The sequence below is a fragment of the Motacilla alba genome, chromosome 2 (assembly GCF_015832195.1).
Source record: "Motacilla alba alba isolate MOTALB_02 chromosome 2, Motacilla_alba_V1.0_pri, whole genome shotgun sequence".
Taxonomy (NCBI): Eukaryota; Metazoa; Chordata; class Aves; order Passeriformes; family Motacillidae; genus Motacilla; species Motacilla alba.
This window is the reverse complement of record NC_052017.1, coordinates 5,245,477-5,268,084: the sequence shown is the minus strand read 5'-3', so window position 1 is coordinate 5,268,084 and position 22,608 is coordinate 5,245,477. Positions and strand designations below refer to the sequence as shown.

Below are 22,608 nucleotides of genomic sequence, written 5' to 3'. Positions count from 1 at the left end.
ACAAGGGGATCAATAACAAGAAGGGGGAGAGCCTGTTGAAATTAATATAATAAATGTAAGTAGAGAAATAGCCAGAAAGCCTATATATACACATATACAACCCAGCAGATCCAGGCAAGGCACGCTGCAGAGCATAAAGGGATCCAATACACCCAGTTAACACATCATTAGCAATCAATAGTGAATGCTCATGGAAAACTGGAAACGGCCCAGGAGAGCAGCAATAAGTAAACACAACATTGAGCTGAGCGAGGAGGAAAAGGGAATAATCATGGGAATCACAGATCACTAAACACTTGCTGCAGGTCTGTGATTAAAGTAAATTAAATAAAGACAGAGAGGAGAAAAGGAGAGAGCTTACTGAGAGTGAAATGTCATAGACATAAAGGCAGTGAGGTGGTTCTCCTGTGTGCTAAGAGAACTCTGCACAAACAGCCTGAAAAGAGCTCAAAAGAAGGCAAAAAGACAAATACAGAATCTCCTCCTTCTTTCTTGGGATAGGTGAATGTAGGAAGTGTGCCAGGCAGAGGCAAGGAATCTATCAGAGACCCCTTTGGAAGATCTTCCCTTGGTGCATAAACTCAGTTTGCAGAAGGCAGCTTTTAAAGTGTTTGTTGATGGAGTGACTGTTTTAAGTCCCTGGACAGGGCTTCCACACCCACTGCTTGTGCCTGTAATAGCAGCAAATTGATCTGAAAGTGTTTTTCAAAAAGCCTTTAGCTTTTTTAGCAGTGAGACGCTGAAATCTCATTGAAAGTTGATGTTTGCTCAAGGCTCTAGCCCTCTTACCTCCCTTCTCTGCCTCACGTCTGAAAATCAGAGCCCTAATCTATCAAATTGACATATGATATATAAACCTTAAGAAAACAGTTGGATGTCTGTTACAGAAAAGCCTACTTTTAAAATAAATTGTAATTGGCTCAGGTTCACCCATTGCTGTGTGGAGAAAAGCCATTCTAAGGACCCAAATATAGCACAAACTTTCTCTTCAGAGGAGGAAATCTGCAGGGATTAGGGTCAGCATTATCTTCACTAAAGATACAGAAGAGGTCCTGACCAATATAATCCTCATGTTAGCTGATAATATTAAATTGGAGAGAGTATTGAAATCGAGGAAGCAGAAGGGAAAAGAGAAGGGAAACATGGAGAGAATACAGCAAAATGGGACACGATTTTAAAAAGTACAAATGGGCAAGTTACAGGAAAATTTCAATGGACATTTTGAAAACTTGGAGTAATATTAAAAAAAAAATAGATGTGATTTTGCAGTGGGATATAACGATGTAGAAAACCATATGAAAGCATCATGTCTAAATAATGAGATATTATTGCTTCTTTTACAGTTCTGTAGAAAATGTATTTGGAATATTGCACTTCCTCCTTGGCAAAAGAACTCAGAAAAGGAACAGTTGAGGAAGTTGCAAAGAAAGAGGTAAAAAAAGTCAGCTAAATGGCTCAGAGATATTAATTTACAAGAAATAATGAAATGAAAGAACAATGGTGCATGACTTCAGGGGATAAACCCCAGACAATAGGATGCAAGCAACAGACTATTAAAGTAAGCAATATTAATTCATACAAAGAGACTGATGGATAAAAAGACTGTAATGAAATGGCACTTGAAAAGGAAAAAAAAGGTGAGAAAAGGCTGGTATTCAAGGAAATATACCCAGGCATGAGATATTTCTTTTTAGCAAGTGAATTATTCCTTTTGGTAAATGAAGAAATTTAAGTTTAAAGCCAGAAATCCATTTAAACCAGATTCCAAAAAGTTGTGTGAATATTTTATGGGTCAGCATTTTGGCAGAGAAAGCAACCAGTTTGTACTCCAAAGTCCTCTCCACCCGTGACACCAACGATTTTATTTCTACAGTGCCTTTCTGATGATTGATATAGAATGAATTTTTAATCATATAATGGACCCTTTACCAACGGAGTTTTACTCGGAACACGTCCAGCGTTTCCTGTTACTGACAGTCACTGAAAGCCCTGCCTCTTGGCCATACCAAATCTGTGACTCCCTTGCAGATGTTGGCTTTATTTGGCCACTTGCAACTTCTTGGGACATTCATCAAAAATATGACGAGCGTGTCCTGGCGTGCTGGCACCAAGATTTCTTCTGCACAGGGGGACCGTGGGTATGTCATGTCCACACGAGATCTTCCAAAATAGCATCCTTTGGGCTTTGCTCTTTTGTGTTGGCATTCATAGCCTCGTGTGAACTTCCGTTCGATTTCAAGTCATCCCTGGATTATTGCCATGTTCCTCCACCTCTTTCTAAGCAGCTGCAAATAGAACCAATTATACTCTGCTATAGAGGGGTGGCATTTGTGTCTCAGGACCCTTTGAAAGCTGAGGGAGGAAATGGGGATTACTTCTTTATCACGATGTTGCTGTATATATCGAGGCTAGAATGTTCCTGACTTATCATGACATTTTGTTATAGCACTAAAAAAGGACATAGTTTTCTGGCCTCTCTGTTAGGATCACAGGGTCCATTTGTCTTGAAAAGATATTTAAACATGAAGGAGACCTAATCCCCTGAGAGAAAAATGCCTGACATGGTCTACTAATTCCTCCTAGTTATAATGCTTCTTTACATTGTTTGAAAGTTTTGTATTTCTTTGCTAAATATACATACTTTTTTTTTTTTTTTTTTTCCCTGAGACCAGGATATCAAATATTTGAGTCTTCTTCCTCTAAATTCAGGATGTTTTCTTTCTGAATATGAATATGCCATGAAGTACTCTGGCAAGGATTGCCCTTTAAAGAAATGCTTCACAGCTGGAGAATTTCTGGTTCCTGTGAGTGGAATTTATCTCACCTAAGTGTGCAACCTAAGTGCTCCCTTTATAGTTAATGGAGAGAAATGGGCACTTTTATGAGATCTGACCTAATGTAAATGCTGATTTCGGCTGGAGACACATTTACCTGCCTACATTGTCTAAACAGAGGCTTCAGATGACAAGTCCAGATGCAGATTGTCTACATTTAGTTCAGTAAATTCCACCCATAAGACAACATGAATCAGCAGGCTTGGAGAAGGGGAGCCCTGGCTCTGGGATGGGTCTGTTTCCTATCATCCTGTCAAGATTTCTTCATGGGATTGCTCCTGCTGGGCACAAACTTTCCTGCAGTTTTACAGTAGAACTGGGAAAGGTGTGATGTGTGTGAGTGCTGTACCATCCTTTCCTTTTCATCAATTTTCATCCCACACAACAATCCCTGGTTCCAGTCTCAAGCAGCTGTGGAGTTCTCCAAACTCCCAGGACATTTCAAACCTCCATTTCCTGATTTCAAAGGGAGGAATCCATCACTCTCTAATAATAAAGGCAATGTTATGTCAATAAAATACTAAATCTGAAGGGGAAGAACCCCAAACAAGTCAGCAAGGAGAATACAAGCAATTGCACAGCCTGGAGTCACTCAGTGTACAGTACTAACACATTATTTTTGATATTTATGGTTATGAGGACAACATCATCCTACAACTTGAAAATAAATGTCAATGTGTACACATCAAGAAACAATTAATGAGCTGCACTTTGGCCAAATCAGCTAAATAATACCAGGGCTTGCTCTTTAGCTAGCACCTTCACATCAGCTACTTAAATTGTCCCACCTTTCTTAGGTGTGTGTGAACAGGAAAAGAAATGTTAATCTGTGACAGAGAGCAGATGCCCTCCAGTGAACTCAACATTCAGGTCTGCCAACTCAGCAGATGCCATTCCTAGAGCTGCTTTTCCGTGGGAAATCACACACATATTTTCTCCTAAAATGAGACAGTAACATTATAGATGATTGTGTGGTGTGGTTTTTTTTTTCCCCCAAAAGCCTCTTACAATTCCATCTTAATTTATAATGCACGTTTTCCAAGCTTTCCAATTATTTTTATAACGACAAAATCCTCTCTCTTCTTTATTAAGACTGTAATACCTATTAGACAATAGTGCTTTCCTACCCCTTGACAAACACGTATTTCACAAGCCATAAACCCCACATAAACCAGTGGCATGCACTACAGAGCTGGTGCAATGAATTTCATGCAGTATCAGGTAGGAAAGTTGGTTGTGTTACCTCTTTTTGCCCTACTGGAGGTGGTGGCTCAGCCTTCAACTGCTTATCCACGTGCAACTCACTTAACTCTTCATAAATCTCAGAGCTCTGACTCCGGACGCCTGGGCTTTGGCATCGCTGCCCCCTCAGCTGCAGCTGCTTTTCCTGCTGGAAATAATCCTAGATGGGTTTATTTTCCTTTTCTTTGATAGCATGCTTATTTCTTAAGGAGAACTCTCCAGCTAGAAGAGAAAACAGCCTGGACTATTCTCGTCAGGGGACGACATCTTAAAGAAAATGGCAAGAAATGAGATAACACAAGTTTATGTTGCAAATTTTGAGCTTTAGCAACTTGGATATGCCAAGATATCTGGCTGTAGAAAATGGACATACAAATAGACCAACTTTTTTTCTGAGCTTTTGTTGCTGAGGTGGGATGAAATTTCCTTGCCATCTCTATATTGAGCCTGGTTTTGAGACAGAAACTTCCTCCAGTGACCTGAGGTGCAGAGAGAGGTGGCTGCCAAATAACCAAGGAGTGTACTCTGAACATTCACAATCAAGTGGTGACACTCAATGTAAAAGCTGGAGAAAGGCACAAGGGCAAAACCCAATATTGTTCTACGAGTCTGCTTGAAACAGTGTGAAAAATCCCCACCCAGAGAAGACACACATTGCAGGGGAAGAAAATGCAAAGTTCACTGGAAAAGATAAACGATATCTGAAAATAGATATGGAAAAGCTGCAGGTAAACACGCAAATGTTTGAGGCTTCTATTCAGCAAAACACTTAAAGCCACTTTGCACCCACTGAAGCACACGGTGCTCAGCCGCAGGCTGAAAGGAGAGCACTTCCCTGAAAGGGGATGGACTCTGGAAGCACAGCAATAATTTTTTCTCTTAGTAAACACATTTGACTAGACCTTGTGCTCGCTCCTATGCGTGGTGCCATTAAATCCAGCCGCTTCTTCCTGGGGTGGTCATTATTGCTGCTGAGCTCTCAAGAAGTTCTCCCAGGACTAATGGCAGAGGAAAGGATGTTTGCAGGGTTGGTCCCTCACTCTGGAGGCCCAGGTGCTCTGTTTGCGTGGCTCGATTGATCCACCTAAGGCAGGGATTTCACTGAAAACCCCACAGCTCATCACAGCACTACCACTGTTCATGCCATTACTAACGCAGCTACTAAAATATTTATAAAACTCCAGCAGGATTCAAAGGGCTGTGCTGAATTGCTTAAAGAGGGACTTCCATGCTGAGAAAAAAATTACAAGCAAAACCAGATTTCAATAGTAATTATTTAAACCTATTTATCTTTCACTTGTCCAGCTTTTTTTTTTTTTTTTCTTTCCCTTGGCTTGACTGACATTCAGTGTTATTCAGGTATTAAGCAAATTTCCCTTCCCCAGGGAGCCTCAGACTACCTGCCTCAGCTTTAAAGCCACATCACTGCAGGAAGTCCCTCAAGAGGTACCTGAAGCAGAAAAACATTTTATTCCAAATGTAACTATCTGAAAGACCAAATGACACAAAGGAAGCAGTTGGTTAAGCAAATTGCTCTCTGTATAAATAGTTTTGGACTGTCAGGTTTGTACCAGTCTTTTCAAATGTCGTTGTATGCTTCTTGGAAATTAATTTAAAATCAAAATTCTTGTTTCATGCTTCGAGGGCATATGGTTTAAAATATATTCCAACTTTAATAAATCAAATTATGCCTGTCCAAACATATACCCTCTGCATAGGAAGGTACTATATACAATTTCTAGTCACACGTTAGCACTGATCTTCATAGGTCAATAACCACAGAGTTACAGGTATGTCTCTGACAAAAAGTAACACTTTTTAAGGCTTTTAAGCAGTCTTTGTCTTTGGAAATAGTTTAATATTCAGGAGAGAAGCCAATGTGGAAGGCACAGTACACACAACTAAGGCATTCAGCCATAAAATGTCTTTTTTTTTTAATGCAATGTGCATACAGCTTAGTACCAAGTAATCTTAATGGCATGATATTGGTTACACCACTGGAACAACAGAAACAATTGTTTCACGTTGGAAGTGCAACACAATCTGAGGTGACGTCTCAAGTTCATTTATGAAGAAAGGTTGTGCACTCAGATTCACCAGAAACTGCGCTGTAAGAGGACAGACACTGTAACTCAGCTGATCTGATGAATATTCTAATTGTTAAGCAAATTTTTGTGTTAAGCTAGACTCAAATGCCAAACTTACACCAATTCTCTATTTACTAATCCCTCTGTGAGGTACCAGGACTTTGCAATGATTTCACAGAGACTCAACTCCAGGAAATGTGGTCCTGGCTTCTTCCCAGAGATCACACTTGTAGCAAGTATCCAATGAGTTAACATGAATTAAAACTGATGAATATATCCTGGCAAAATATTCAATGGGGGCACCATGTGCTCAGACCACAATTTGGTTCATCAACGTGTGTTTTCAGACTTGTCCTCTAAATTTAAAAGCTGGGAGGAAATGAGTAAGAGAAATAGACTGTTCCAAAGAATCTGGTTGTGCAGACTGATCCCAAAAGGAGTGTTAGGGAATCAACTGAGTTTTTGCAAGCAACCAATGACAGCCCTGGTGAGCAATTCTCTTGAGATGTGACAGTCTCACTTCCAGCACACAGCACCTGAAAATCAGCAGAGACCTGTCTGGGGAAAGGTGCCTTTGGTTTATGTTGTTTAACTTCAGGCTGTTTGCTTTTGTCCTTATTCCAGATGATTTGTTCTTCTGGTGGCAACGGCAGCAGGTCTATCTCCTGTACAGCTTCCCACCGTGGGTGGTTTACATAATTTATGTTTAATTTTTGTATCAAGTGCCACGTTGCCAAGGCAATACACATTATGTTAATATTTATCAATTCAGTCGCTTTCTTCATTTGTAAAGTAAAAACATTGAATGGTCCTAAAACTTTGTGCATGCAAAGGGAAGGTTGGGAGCCCAGGACTGTCCTCAGTGTGAACCAAAAGTTTGCTCACCTCTGCTCTGACACAGGGCCTAAAAAGAGGTGATCTGCCAGCACCATACCAGCAGAGGTAGAGGGGTGGACAGTGCTGTCCCCTCTCACGCTGCAGGCCAGTTGTAGCACCAGGAAAACAGCTACCAGATTGGAAACAAGGCATAATCTGGGTGACATCTCAAGAGTGCTGGTGCACAGACCCACATAGTTGTTTGCTGACACAAATAAATGCAAAGGCTCCACACTGCGTCGTGTCTCTGAGAAGCACACATCGCCTAATTGTTCCAGGCTCAAATGGGGATTAGTGCAAATGCCTCTCCTCTGGAAAGAGGACTTGCTGCTGGCAAAACAAGGCAAATACCTGTCATCAGCGTGGATTCACTTTATTCCTTCCCCATGGAAATATCATTTTTTCCATTCTGTGCAAACAAATTTAGAAAGAGGATCCCAGGACTTGCTTTTCGGGCGGTGATAGGTACAAATGGGTTCTCCTGATGCTTCTCTCACTCCCTAGATCATGACCCTGTCTTATGACATTTGTTCCCTGATTCTCTGGCCGTGGCTGTTGTGAGAAAGATGTGCAAATCCTTTGATAGCAGGAAGCTTCCTGTCCCGAGCAGGTGGGGAGGAAAGAAATGGGAATTGGCTCTGGGGCCCTCCTCCCTTGCTGCTGTTACTGCAGAGGCAGTGAGCAAAAATGATATGGATGGATGAAGCTAATTATTTTACTATTTTATGAGAAGGATAAGGGTTTTCCCTTTCTCTGGTGAGACAGTGCAAATGCAAGCTGCCTTTTATTCAAGTCACAATGCAATGGGAAGCTTTGATGCCATGTATCCACTTCCCACCATACTCATGCATCCAGCTGCCTCTTTGAAGCCCACTTTTGAGACACTAATAGACCTTCAGGTGTGTCTGAGTTCTGCAGTCACATTCCAGGAATGAGTTGGTCAGGATATTTCCAGGTACAGACTCAACACTGGAGGCTTTTCCTCGTCCCCCACATACATGCCTGCACACACTGGGCCATGCCAGGGGGATCCTCCTTTACCTTGGGATGATGCCCATGAGAGGAGCAGCAGGATTCTGACAACAGAAGAATCTCTGCTTTAGCAATTCATTAATGAGGGACACCATGACATCGAGTCTTCTCAAGAAATCCAGCTCCTTTAACAGGTGACAACACATGTTAACCTGCAAAGTTTCCTATGCTCAAATCAAATTTTGGATACCATAAGGGAAGTCTGAAGAGCTTTTCATGTGTAGTAAAGAGGGCTGTTTACTCTGTAAAGTGGTTGTTGATGTTTGTGTTTCTCCTTGCAGACAACTATGGATTTCACAAAATTGCTGTGCCTGGTAGCAATTGGCACCCTTTCTCAGCAACAGTTTGCATCTAGTAACTGGCACCCTTCCTCTGCAAAGGAGCCAACAAGTAAATGATGGTGAAAACTGAACTGTTTATATACTACCTCCACATAAGTGGAGAAGCAAGCAGATTGCAGAGCTGCTGAAAGACGGTGAGCTTGCATTACTGCCTTGGTGGCACTTGTTCCGTTTGTAAAGTAAACAGGAGACTGCAGTCTGCAGAGCTGACAACTCTCAAATATGCTGAATTCACTCTTTCTGAAAAGCCTTGAAAAATCTGAGCTGAAATGGGAGAGAAATAAATAACCACAAACGGGAGAAACGAATCATTGGTTCTTATTACCAGAACAGATCATTTATGATCCTGGTTCTTCTCTTTCACAAATAAATGTAAATCCTTGTAGCACCAACAAAATCAGTGCATTTATCTTTCTGCATGAAGAAAGATCACCAAATATATCAGGAAAATTCCCTTACTTCCATAATATGACAAGGGGAAGATTAGTATCACTTATTCTGCTAGGAATAAAAGAAGGCTGGAGAGCAGCTGTCAATTTTAAATGTGCACATTTAAGAATCTCTCTAACCTGCTTTGAAGATTTGCTTCTGTAATGCAGAGTTGCCACTACTCAGTTTAATGGGCTATCACAGGGAAACCTGGAGCAATACCACACCACAGCACGAGGATTATAGCTGAGACACAAAAAGGTCTTGTGCTACACTGTGTTCATTTCTAAGAGCATTTTATTGGCAGAATACAACATTTGCAATACCAATGTAAAGTGTGTCAAGTCCTACCTTAAGGCTGACACACACATGTATCATTTAAGACCTGCAAATATTTCATAGAGGGGACAAAGCCAGGAAAGTCTAAACCTGATTATTAGAGACTGGTGATGCCCCCTCTCCATCCTATGCCACTTGGTCCATAATTCTACTTCAGCAGGAACAGCCAGACACCACAGCTTAGTGCACTGATTTTTGTTCCATTTTGCAGCATTTATCCACCCCTCCCTGTCATTTCTCTTGTCATTCATCTATGCAAAAGCCAGAAACAAAATGGTGCAAAGGGAGCAGTAAAACATCAGAATTAGAAGGTGTTGCTCACGTTTGCTCTGTGAATTCATATGCATATTTTTGTTTTCACTTTCTTGATGACTCAGCCTTTATGGGAACCACATTTATAAAAATCCAAATCACTAACACATGCATAAGATCCACACGGGCAAAACAGGTTAAACACAATAGTCTCTGAGTTCAGAAAGAGCAGAGTTTGTTGCCCAGCCCCTGGGTAGATGATGCCCCCAACCTGGATGTCTGTAGGTCCCAGGTGATTTTCTGTGTGCTGTCACCTTTCAGAGGCATGGAAGTCTGAAGTTACACCTATGCAAGTTAAACACAGATCTTATCCTCCTGTTTGACCTAAGAAACACATTTTTCCCCAAAAAAGTCAGAGGATATTTGTAAGAAAACTCCAGTACCTGCTCTAGAAAAATAACACACCTGTGAGTATTTAGCTGGATAAAATTATCTGGCCATTACAATTCAGGATGTCCAAGGGCAGGGCTGGCCAGAAAACACAGCTGTTCAGCAGAGCATGTTAGCAGCAGAAACTCCCCTGGAACCAGCCTGACCTGGTATTTTCCTCTATTTTGAATAAAGGTGGACTAAAACTTTGCCAGACAAACTTCATCACAGCCACTAACTGATGGTCTCTGCATGAGAGTTGGATGCTTTGCAAAATGTCATCCCTCAGAGGCAGCAGCTCAGCAGTGTTCCTTCTTGGATTAATCCAGAATATTTTAAGCCTTTGAACTCTGGCTGCAGAGGAGCAAGGCACGTTTTTTCTAATGGCTTCTGTCTTCCTGGCCCTAGATCTTTTACCACACTGAGCAACACACTGCCCATAATAAAACAGAAATTCATTATTCCAAGGGTCAACTCTTAAAACTTGTCTGAGAGGAAGAACTTGGCAAAAAGATGGACTGCCAAAGTTAATTTATACTGTTATCAATTCAATAGGCTTAAACAGGCAGTGAAAGCGTTTCATAAGTGTTCATTGTTCAGAGTTCAAGCTAATACCTTCTGCTAAATTGCATTTTGAAGTTTAATCACAATCTACTTTATGTTTCTTTCGGTAATTGGGATTTCTCCATAGTATAATATGAAAAACTCAAACTAATGGGCTTCTCTGATGGAAGTTTAAATTTTGGAAATTTGCCTTGGAGTGCAGTCAGTGTGAGTGCCTGAAATAACCCAGAACCTTTCACACAATTAAGATGTTAATATTTTGATCATTAAGAAAGTTTTATGTTATTACAGGCAACAGCAACAAAATAATCATTATTTGAGGTGTTATTTTGGAGTGCAATTAAAAGGAGCAGTTTTACCCCTCCAACACATGCACACACTGCCTCACATGGCACGGGAGCTGTTGGGGAACTGGCTGCTGCTCTTTTTGTCCAAAATGCTAAATGTCAGCATTTTCTTTATCAAAGGGAGAAACAGTGAGAAATGCTCATTTCTGGTCAGCTTTTGCTCCGGGGAGGGACATGGATCCTGGGAAATGGCATCCAGCAAGCTGTGACTGACTGACGCACAGTCCTGGGTCCGGGCACTTGTCCAAACGCATGTTGTCAACTCTGCTGTGCCTGATATCAGCTCTTTCAATGCCAGCCTGGTTTTTTTTTTCCCCTCCTTTCCTTCTCTCCTCCATCAGCTCCCTGTGTTTCCTGCACCTTAGGCGTTATGCTGTGGACAAATATGTCAAAATATGTTTGCCTGGCACCAAGAACTGAATAAGCACCCTAAAACCTCTGTTTGGGGTGTGAGTGCTCCAGTCACGTCAGCAGCAATCTGACACAGGAGTTTCTGCCCCACTCTGCTGCCATGAAATAAACACAAGCATCTTTCTACATGTAGAAGCCCAGATGAGGACACAGGTGCTTTAAATCTGCTGCTGGGATTTACAGTCCTGTTTTCTTTTTTCTAATGCCCTTGCTGCTACTCTTCTGAAGACAATAAATCCAGGAATGTTCTCTTTTATTGCCAAAAATAATTAGCCAATAATTGAGTTCTACACAGTGTTCAAGAAACATGAAGCAAAAGATACGGCTTAAAAAGTGATAAATCCAGGCAAACTATATACAGAATAACAAAGAAACCCCCTTTTCATCTTACTTAATGATCAGAAAAATATTGGCCCAAATAAAGGTGACAAGAAGGATGCTGTAAGATTTATTGTGTGCAGCATGCATGTACACACGTGGGCTCACTCTCCTCCCAGTGAGAACTGGGGAGTCATCAGCAGGATTCAATGGTATTTTATCTAGTTATACTCAGAGAGAACGTGTCCCACAGACTGGAACTGCAAACAGACAGAATATAAATACTATTTGAAAAGGGCATTAGGGCTCCTGACAGCAAAGTATATTTCCTGCAGTAAAAGGCTGAAATTAATGTACCCTGTCAAATAAACACATGGCTTCATAGTATCTCTGATTTATAGGTGTTAGAATTATTAGGAGCATAAGATATTGTCACAAACAATTCTATAACAAAATCTTTGTGCACTGGCATTTTTATAGCAATTTTCAATAATTTCAGCTACACTTACATCAACCTGGAATAATCCCACTGACTTTTACAGAATCCCTTCAGGTTTAGAAGCATGTTTGTAATGAACAGGAATTGTACAATAAAATTTCCACTGTGTACAAAGAAAACAGATGTGGGTCCACATGCAGATGGTGAACTTTCTGTTACCTGAGAAATGTCATTCTTTTTTTTTCCCCCATCTTACAAATGATGCATCATAGCTAAAATAAACTCACAGGCTCCCTGCAGAAATTAGCTGTAGTCTTTGACTCAGTGCTATGAGAAAGGAAAACCATCATACTTTAATGGTCTTTTCTGACCTCAACATTATGAATCTCTTACTGGTAGAAACTTGGAAGACAAGCCATCAGAAACAGTTTCACCTTGTCAAATGAAATGAGTAAGTAATTCTGGAATATCTAAGAGGAAGAAGAGAATAAAAGCTTGGGGTTTTGATCCATTTCAGGGCAGTATAGAGACTGCACCAATGGAATAGAGACCAAGGGAAGCCAGCTCTATCTTTTTGATGTGTGCACAGGCAGTTACTCATTTACAGCTGGAAAACTGTTCTCCCTGGGAAATGTATTTCATGAAGTCCAGACAACGGCATACAAGGGGGGAGAAATGTCAATTGAGAAAAAACCCATATAATTGAGAGAGCAAAGTGTGCTCTGGAGCAAAGAACATCCATCCACTGTGCAAAATCCAGGTACTGACCATCCCTTGGGTCCTCTATGCAGACCCAGATCCAAACATCCCAAAAATGACAGTAGAGCTGCTGCTGTGCCCAGAGCGGTCTAGGAAAATCCCACTGAGAAGTGGAGCTGTGCAGGTGGGAAACCAGGAAAGCCTGAGAGGCAGTGAAAAACACAGTCCTGCAGGCAATATTCCCTGCCAGGTCAGGGAAAGGTGACTCCCAGGAGACACGGCAGCAATTCTCTGCAGTTTCAGGATTCCGGGAGCCAGGGGTGATCCTGAGGCAAGAGAACAGGCCAGTCCTCCTCGGGATGGCACAAAGTGGCTGTGGGGGTACCTGGGAGCTCAGCAAGACAAGGCAGGGCTCTCGGGACGTGCGTGCCTGGAGCCGAGGCCGGGCTGGGCGGCCGGGGAGCGCTGGTCCCGGCAGCAGGCAGGCAGCACTTTGTGTGTGACCCAATTAGCCACTGCCTCGGAACAAATCAATAATGGCATCTTCTGGAGACAAGCAGGCCAGTGCTGCTGGCTCGGCAGGGCGCTGCCAGTGAAGGCACAAAGGTGTGATCTCTGCGGAAAATTGGTGTCCAGGCTGGGTTCTGTCACTGCAGAGGGGCTCAGTGTCAGATGTGGCCATGAGCCACAGAGCCACTGCAGCGTGGGGTTTTGTGACATTTTCTGAAAAATCCCTTTGCCCAGGATTTTTCTCCTGGGAAGCTGAGAAGCCTCAGAAAAAAAAAGGAAAACAATTCTTATCTCGTTTGCTGTTCTCCTGTGCTGTGCTCACATGTGCTATGCGTTTGGAAATTGTTCACCCACAGGTGGTTGTTTCATTGCATTCTGCTGTGAGTTGTTTTCACTCTTTGGCCAATCAGGGCCAAGCTGAGTTGGGACTCTGGAGAGAGTCACGAGTTTTCATTATTATCTTTTTAGCCTTCTGTAAGTATCTTTTCTGTATTCTTTAGTATAGTTTAGTTTAGTATTCTTTAATATAATATAGTATCATAAAATAATAAATTAGCCTTCTGAGAACATGGAGCCAGATTCATTGTTCCTTCCTTCGTCTGGGGACCCAGCATACACAATAGGTTTTCTCCTCAGTGGCATGCTGGGTGGCCAAAAACAGGAGGTTTGATTAAGGCAACACATGTAGTAACTCAATTTAAGGAAGGGCAGAAAGATGTAACAACCCTGCTGGACTGAGTCAAATGAGAAGGAAAGAGGAGAGCCACTCTTTAGGTTGTACTACTAAGATTTCCCAGCTGTAGGAAGTCATGGATGAACAAAAGAATCCAGACAGTGAGCCCAAAAACCTGAACCTGACTGTGGTAATAGGTACAAGACAGAGTTAACTGTAAGTGCAGGATATCATATTTTGGGGGCTGATTTAGGACACCCAGCATTACTCATCTGGAACCTCCTTTAGGCCCATTTATCAGGATTCCTCTGAATCAAAAAGTGATGTCACTGTGAAAAAGGCACACACTGTTCTGGGCTACAGCTGTGGGCCACTTGAAAGGGAAGCACAACTAAAGCAGAAGTTTTTGAAGATAAAAGCTTTGCACTTAGATATCTAATGTAAATGGTACAAACCCCTCTGATGTCTACATTTAGCAATGTAGCTAAATTGCAGGTAAGTTGTTGTAGAATCCATTGCATTAGTTGGACTGGACTATCCACTTAATCGTCCCATCACCTTGCTGTCCCCATAATCTATTTCTTTCTTCTTCAAGGCACTGAAAGGTGGTGCCACATATGAAAAATGGTCATAAAGCAATTACAAGACACTCTGTGAAGGCTCAAGATGGTAACTTCCACATTTTAATCATCTAGGAAGCCAAAATGAGAACCCAAAAGAACCTCAAGAAGATGCAGCCAGTAGATTACTGTGGTTGCTGCTGAGCTCTTGGGAGCTGTTTTCCTGCTGGGAAAACCCATAATTTACATGTCAAGTACAGGGAAAAATTGAAGGAGAGTTATTCTTTCTTCTCATCATGAGGCTAAAATCATTAAATCCTTAAGAAACCTTGTGGACTGAGAGGGAGAGACTCCCCCAGCACTATGAACAGGTCAAGGAGAAGGGGTTAGATAAAGACACAAACTAAAATGCTGCAGTGGCCAGCAGCAACACACATATCACACAGCAGTGACAAATTAATTTAGCTCAAGGCAGCTCTTTCTCAGCCTCCCTCCCCATTTCTTGTGCCTGTGCTGACTTTCATGGTTCTGTTTTTCTTTTGAATCCTTTCATTGTGGGATGTGTGGGCTACAGGTACAGGTACGTGTCCCCTGGCTCTCCGAGCTGGCAGAGCATTTCACTTGCATCTCAGTAATCAAAGGAGATTTGGGAGCCATCAGATGGCATCACTCCTTCAAAACCCTCTCAATGACAGTGCCACAAATTGGCAGCTTTCAGGACGACGGCTGCTGCCAGTGCAAGCTTTGATAATAGAAATGGCAGCTGAAATTTAAACTTAGACATTTCCATTACTCAGAGGAAAATGTGCAGTCACAGAAGGTTTTCTCATCATCTGAAATTTCAAGCTGCCACGTGCAATGCTTTGGGCTCCATTTCTCATAGCCACAATGGCTTATTTTTGAGTAGTTTTGTGACTTTCTGGGAAGAACCTGGGAAGTACCCTTTCTGGTATAGGAGCTGTAAGCTAAGATGATCCTCACCCTAAACCACCCCATTGAGATCAATAACTTTGTGGTTCTGCCCAAAACCAGCATCCCTTCAGCCTTTCTCCTTTAGACTGGACAAGTCAGACTGATGGAAGCACAGGATATCTGGGCTGGGATCTTCAACTGACAGAGGATGTGAAAAGGGTGTGTAAGAGTTGTGTAGGTTTTCCAGCTGTGCACTGCAGAGGCATTCATCCACATTATCCCTTTTTATGCATCTCCTGTCACCTCCTTTTCCATGCTCTTGCACCAAAATCCACTTGCAGGAGGAGGAAAACATGTTCTGGCAGTGCTGCCAAAGGGCTGCTCAATTCCAGGTCAGCCAACAACTTTAAAGGGAAGCAGGGTACATTGTCTTCTCCTCAGAAGTAAATGTACATACACATTCCCTTTGTACATACTAAAATATTGAAATATGTAAAAATATGGATTGTAATTAGGGGAAAGTTGGAATAGATTTGAATGTTTAGCATACCCTTGGTATTTCTTGTTTGGTTTCTGCGTGATGCCCTCTGCACAAAGTGATACTTCACCCTAATTGTGCCCTCTCAGTGCAATCATGTAAATTTTGCTCTTGTTCATGTTGTTCTTCCTTTGGGAGCTCTAATCTGGTTATCCTGGACATCCTGGAGTGGAGGAGGAAGGACACCCATGGAGTTGGGGCTTGCAGGATTAAAGTTTCTGGCATTGAGTGAGGAAATTTATTCTCCGCAGTCCCACAGGGATGTCCTTGGTAAAAGGGTCAGCCCACTGTAATGTCCCACAACTCAATATCCAGGGAATTGGGATTTCATATTAGCCTTCAGATACAATAATTTCTTTTGCAGTAACCCACATGTTGATCAAGTGAATTTTTCTCTGAGTCCAGAGATCATACATCTTTGAAATGGGCACCAGTAAAAATGACAGATCTTCTAATTTGTTGGCATCTGATTTCTCATGGCTCTGCTCCTTTTAGGGATATTTACAGCTGTGCAAATTTATTAGGGTTATGCAGAAAAGCAAATGCAAACTCATCACACAATTATAATTTCTGCTGTTAAGCTTCTTCCTATTTTTGTTTATTTATTATGCCAATGTATTTTGAGTTTTTGAGTTGGAACAGCGTTGTACACACACATTTTCCCCTCTAGGAATTTGTTAAAATTGCTTTCTGGATATATGAACTCTCTGCTTATTTGGACCTTTTCTGCAGTAGACCCCTCAGACCTGCAGATAAAAACTGCAAACCATTGATCAGGGCTCTGCACAGGGGAACAGCAGTGACCTGCAGCAGCTGTTTGTCCAAGCCTGGAAAGCACTAGTGACAAAGCTAATTAATTCATTTCTCAACTCCATGCCTTCTGTTTAATGCACATGCCAGCAGTGAACCACATTATTTCACTGCAATCCAAACATCTCGTGGTAATGCGACAATGTTCCTCTAATGTTTGTTGAGAATTTCATTAAAAGATACAGTGGGAAAGCAGAATCTTGGTTTGCTTCTCCTACTGGGTTTTGTTTCCCCCTATTTTGTTGCACTCTGAATTCCCAATATTTCTATTACATGTGATGAGGTTTCAATACTGTTGAAACTCTTAGGAGTTTTCTTAATATTTCCAAATGAACTTTTATCCATAACGTTGTTTCAGTGAAATGCCTCTTTTTCTACATCAGCTCTTTCTCTCATGACTCTAATAGATCTTACTAAAGCTCTAATTCCACATTTGCAGTATAAAATGATGGTAACCTGTTTCTTCCACTAATTTACACACATAGTGCACCTAAAGAGAAATCTGAATTTCTACACTTTTAAAGCACATTAAGACATAAAAATCCCAAACTCTCCATTCCCTATGCTGGGATTTGTCTCGCAATTGTGAATGTTACTATTTATCTTGAGAGAGGAATGATGCAGTGGTGCAACACCCACCCCTGAGCATGCACAGGCACACACTTCCAGAGTTCAAAATTTCAACAAGCTCTTGCTTTCAGTGTGAAGGAAAAAAAAAATCTGAGAGTGTTTGAGATTGTTACCATCTGTCAGACATAGCAGAAAGCTGTGGGCATGTTTAAAGACTAAAAAGAAAAAAAAATCACCAAACTCAGAATTCCATAATTAAACATTTATACACTAGGCAATATTTACAGCTCACCTGATACTAAGGAACTGTCCTGGTTTAAGCTGGGATAAAGTTACTTTTCTTCCCAGTAGCTGGTACAGGGCTGTGTTTTGGATTGAGAATGAGAATAAATGCTCAGTATATAAACTGAGGGGAAAGCTGGCCAGGGGCCACTGCTTGGGAACTGCCTGGGCACTGATTAACAAGTGGTGAACAAATGCCTTGAGCATCACTTGTTTTGCATATTCTACTTCCACTATTATTATTATTATTATTATTATATCTTTCTTTTCTTTCCATTAAACTCTCTTTATCTCAATTCATGAAGTTTAGTTCTTTTTTTCCAATTCTCTTCTTCATCTGCTGCATTCCTATTTCACTTTTCAAATGTTCTCTGCTTGTTGGTTCAAATACAGCCAAGGAATACGGAAGGACTTCAAAGAGAAAAACTAGATGCTATTCATACTACCACATGGATACATAGATCATTTCAATAAAATAGTCCCTAAACAGACACAAAAAACCCACCCTAAAAGTGTTTACCAAAAATTGCACTCACGTCTTTTTGCTACCTAGGTTTCTATTTGGACAGTGGAGCTTGGTGATTAAGTTTTTTGACCTCTTGCTGTTCCACCCCCCCAGAGAAATGATCACTGTGAAAGACTTTTTGGTGATGCACGGGCACTGAAGAGATTTCCACTACACAGCAGCAGAAATGGACCTTAAGCAGCTGATTTGTGCCCAGCTCCTGACACAGAGTCCTTTCTTGGAGCTTTTTTACGACAGTCCTTCCTTCTCTAACAACTATTTTGTTTTCAAACTTTCTTGCCCTCAACCATGAGATCAAGAATCCCTCCTGACAGCTGGATCTGAAGCAGGAGCTTTGATCCAGTGCCTGCTGAACTCCACTGGTTTCAGCCAGCGTCAGAAAGTGCTGGATCAAGGCTGGAGGTTCTGGAAAACATTAACTAGATATGGTGTGTGGAGCTGAGAGATAAAGCTGGTAGAAAAGGGAGAGGGGGAGAAGGAGACAAAGAAAAGCATTCCCCTGAAGATGTTTCTTCTTCATTTCATATAACACTTCAAACTGCACAGGACTTTTCAGCCTTTACTACTGAGTGCTCTGGAAAGAAAAATGGAAATCTGCCATGTCACACCAAAGAGCAGGCGAGTAACTTTCTCTTGTCAGAATACAAATTATAACACATCTTCTCTCTTTCTCTGGTGCTTTGTCATAACATCCTCTGTCTTATTGTATTTTAAAGAGAACTACCTGGCCCTCAATTCTTGTTGCACAAATCAAACCAAGACTGAGCCCATTTTGAGAAAAATCCTCCACTAACCTAAGAGTTGTTCTGTAGCATTCCCATGATTCAGCTGAAAGGCAAAAGAACCAGTCTGCTGTGTGAGAAAGGATTTAATTTCTCTGGTTAGAAGAATTAACCTAGAGAAGCACAAAGAAAGGAAATTTCTCTTGTTGGAAACTGAATTTTGCTCTTGGATATGCATCTGTAACTTCTTCTGAAGTTAGCAGCATATCAAAGGCAGGATTAGGCCATAGGACATTTGCATCACTAGCCATGGATCCAGACCAAGGGTGGGAATGAAGGGCATTTAATAAGCTGAAATTAACAAATATTTTAATTGCCTACCTGCTCCATTTCCGTAAAGGTGCTCTGCTCCTCATCCTCCTCCTCAATATCCGACTCACCCACAGCAATAGGAACACAAATGGACAGGTCAGGATTGGTCATAAAATCATCATCTGTAATTGCTGGGTGTTTCTCTCCACTCTTATTGACCCCATCCTCAGCACGATTCTCCTTGTGGTTCTCCATGTCTTTGCCGAGCTCGGCGGTGGCGTGGCTGTTCACGCAGTTGTTGAGGGCTCCTGGGTTCTGGGCAGCGAGTTTCATCATGGCCTTCTTCTCAGCTGTGGTCTTGGGGTGCCGGAGGACGTGGCAGCAGAAGTTCCAGGCGGCTTTTTTGGCGTACTGCAGGCCCCTGTTGATGCGGGCGAAGGCGAGCTGCAGGTTGTTCATCTCGCCGTCCTCGTCCGGGGCCGAGAGGTTGTCGGCGCTGAAGGAGCTCAGCAGCAAGGCAAGGAACAGGTTGAGCACCTGGAAGGAGTGAGGTTGAAAGTAAATCAGTGAACTTTAATTGGGAGGAGGGGAACGTGTGTGTGTGGAAGAGGTTTTACAGCGATTTCTGTGACCCAGGGATAAGTTTGATAAGAGGATCCATGTTTACCTCTGAAAGAATTTTCTACCAAGGTCGTTGACATAGAAACCAAGAAAGAAAGGGGGATAAATAAGAGAAATCTGCAACTGTCTATTCCTATAAGCACTCTGTCTTTCATGACCAATGAGTAAACTTATGAGTTTTGCAAGAATGTATAAAAAGCATGCATGCTATAATAAAAACAGGTTTGAAGCCTTCTGAAAATGGAGTGTGTTGCTTTGTATTGTGACCATCCCAACTATGACATTTTGGTCCTGGAAACAGGAGGGTCTGAGTTTCATCTCATCTGTGGCACCATAGCCCCATCATGGAAATCCTTCTAATTACAGGTGGTTTCAGCAGGAAAAGGAGTCTGCAGGCATTTTCAAACACATTGACCTCAGGTGCAAAAGTTTAGCATGGACAATAATGCACACTGGCATTCCCTTCCTCCCTCTCCAGCCCCAACACCCCAAAACATGGAAAATCAAATATAAACTCACAAATAGAATACAAAAAAAGTCTCCCAAAAAGCTCTGGGAAGACCTCACTGTGGCCTTTCAGGGCTCAAACAGGGTCTGTAGGAAAAATGGGGACAAACCTTCTTGTAGGATTGTTGTAATAGTACAAGGGGAAATGGCTTAAACTAAAAGAGGGGAGTCTCAGACTAGATTTAGGGAAGAAAATTTTGAAGATGAGGATGATGAGGTACAGGTTCCCATCACTGGAAGCATTCCAAGTCAGGTTGGACGGGACTCTAAACAACCTGATATAGTTAAAAATGTCCCTGCTCACTGCAGGGGTTTGGACTAGGTGCCCTTTAAAGGTCCCTTCCAACCCAAATTCTTCTATGATTCTATGACAATGATGTACATAGGCAAGGCACTTCAACCATTCTGTACATTTGAAAACATTTCTAAACATTTGTATGCATTTTCACAGACAGTCTTGTTTTAAATATCCTCTGGGCCATGAAGGAAATCTATTGTGACTGTGAATAAACACCTCTGAGGTCATATAGCTTCAAAAGCTTCTCCCTCCAGGCTAAAACAAGCCATCACAACCAGATTACTGTGGCCAAATCTGAGCAAGACTCACTCCCAAAGCAGGCTTGGTCTGGAAAATGCTGTTACTAGTCAGGAAAAAAAAAGCTATTTGAAGATTTTCACAGGTCTATGAAAAGATCCAAACTTAACTTGAGACTGTGTGTTACCTTCCTCTTGTTCTTGCCACTTCAGAACTCTATTTTGGTGGCAGTGCATGGCAAGAGTAGACACAACTAGGCATTTAAGTGACATATTTGATGGTTTAAACCTCTTTTTACACCCCTGCCCCGAATAAATGCCATTACATCCAATAAATAAAACCAGCTTCTTTTCAAAGGCCATCCCCAGTAATACATCCCACAGGCTGGTCACCAGTTGCTGTATATGGAACATTACATCTGCTCATGGTCTGAGAAGAAATAAATTACAGCTTTTGTGCTGAATTTATCAGGGCAAAAAGTTCATACTGGAAGTGGATGCTTGGGATGACAGGAACGGTGCAAAGGTGACTCAAACCAATATCTGCTAAAATATATTTACCCCAAAACAAACCAATCTCAAATTGCCTGGTATCAACCCAACTGCTGCCTGTACCAAGTGGGTGGGTGACAGCTCTGGGTACTGGCAAGGAGAGGTCAGTGCTGCAGGACTCCTGCCATTTACAGCAATAAAATGGACTTTGTGCAGGTATTTTCTCTGTGATCTCTTAATGCTGCCAGAAATTCCTGTCAGCCTCCTAACTTCTCTTGTTCTGATAGTACTTTAAGTTGATAGCACCTGCTAGATCAATATAAACAGCACAAAAAGTACTTCTATTTAACTGGGCCTTACCAAAGAGCCACTATCTTCTGCTATCATCCCCTTACCCCGTTCCCTCTTGTTTCAAATATTAAGAATATATGGGATAGAATTCTGAAAACCTGGTCCTAGTCACTCTGATGGCAGTGTGTTTGAAGTGCCCTGTCAGTGCTGTTTTGTAAAGTGCCCTTTGCAATCACTGTGACTGAAAACAAAAGCAGTTGGTGGCACAGCAGATGCCCCCGTCCATTATGAACCACCGAATAAACCATTGCTGCCCCAGCACTGCCCTGCTCTAAAGTAAAGTGAGATTAAAGCTAATTGTTTCTTAGCTGGTCCACCACACTGAGAGCTTGTGTGGGTCTCCTCATCACTGTGGTGGCCTGGTGGGAATCAATTTTTCCTTTCGCACCCCACTCACAGGTGATGCTGTGTGAAACCAGAGCAGTGGATGTGCAGCCAAGCAGGTGGGAGCCCATCAGGGAAGGAGGCACTGATAAATCCCCTTTAGCCATTTTCAACCCAGTTTGACAGCAGGATGAGGTCTCAGAGACAACCACACTGCTACAAGTGTCCTGGAAATAAGCATGTGTTTATGCAAGAGGAAGCAGCTGGAGGAAGGGAGGGGATAAAGGAATGCAGAATAAAAATCCTGTGGATTCAATTCAATTACCTTAACAGAGGTGTCTGCTGATGCTGGAGGGTATCTGAGATTTCTGCACCAGACTACAGGAGGTCTGTGACCTCCCGAAGCTCCATCCAACCAGGGCATCCCAGTGTGTTGCAGGGGGAGACGGACTGGCCCAAATTTAGGGGTCTGAATTGTTCATCAAGGATGGCAGCTGCCTCCAGCCTCAAACACCAAACCCTGAGAGTCTAATGGTGCACCTAAGCCTCATTTCAATCAGAAATTCATCTTGTGGACAACAGAGTGACCAAGCACAGGTAACTACACCAGGGCTACATGCATCTGCCAGTATGTCTTGTGCCAACTGACCCTTCCATGCCCAAGTCATCCCCAGGCGATTCCCCAGAAGGACACACTGTTCTGGGAGATCTGCATCCAACTGGAG

At 42.1% G+C, this 22,608-nt stretch overlaps 1 protein-coding gene across 6 annotated transcripts in view; it reads right to left on the bottom strand.

The window, feature by feature from the left end:
• The window catches only part of LOC119698372 (sodium channel protein type 5 subunit alpha-like), a 215,350-nt gene that overhangs the window by 55,340 nt on the left and 137,402 nt on the right, over positions 1–22,608 (bottom strand). For 4 of the 6 annotated variants that reach the window (XM_038130203.1, XM_038130208.1, XM_038130205.1 and 1 more), the window contains 2 exons: positions 19,124–19,591; positions 4,078–4,224 (listed from right to left, as the gene is read on the bottom strand). In XM_038130203.1, the coding sequence (XP_037986131.1) occupies positions 4,078–4,224; positions 19,124–19,591 (615 nt within the window). The remainder of the gene's footprint in view (positions 1–4,077; positions 4,225–19,123; positions 19,592–22,608) is intronic. The other 2 variants (XM_038130206.1, XM_038130207.1) reach the window with 2 other exon arrangements.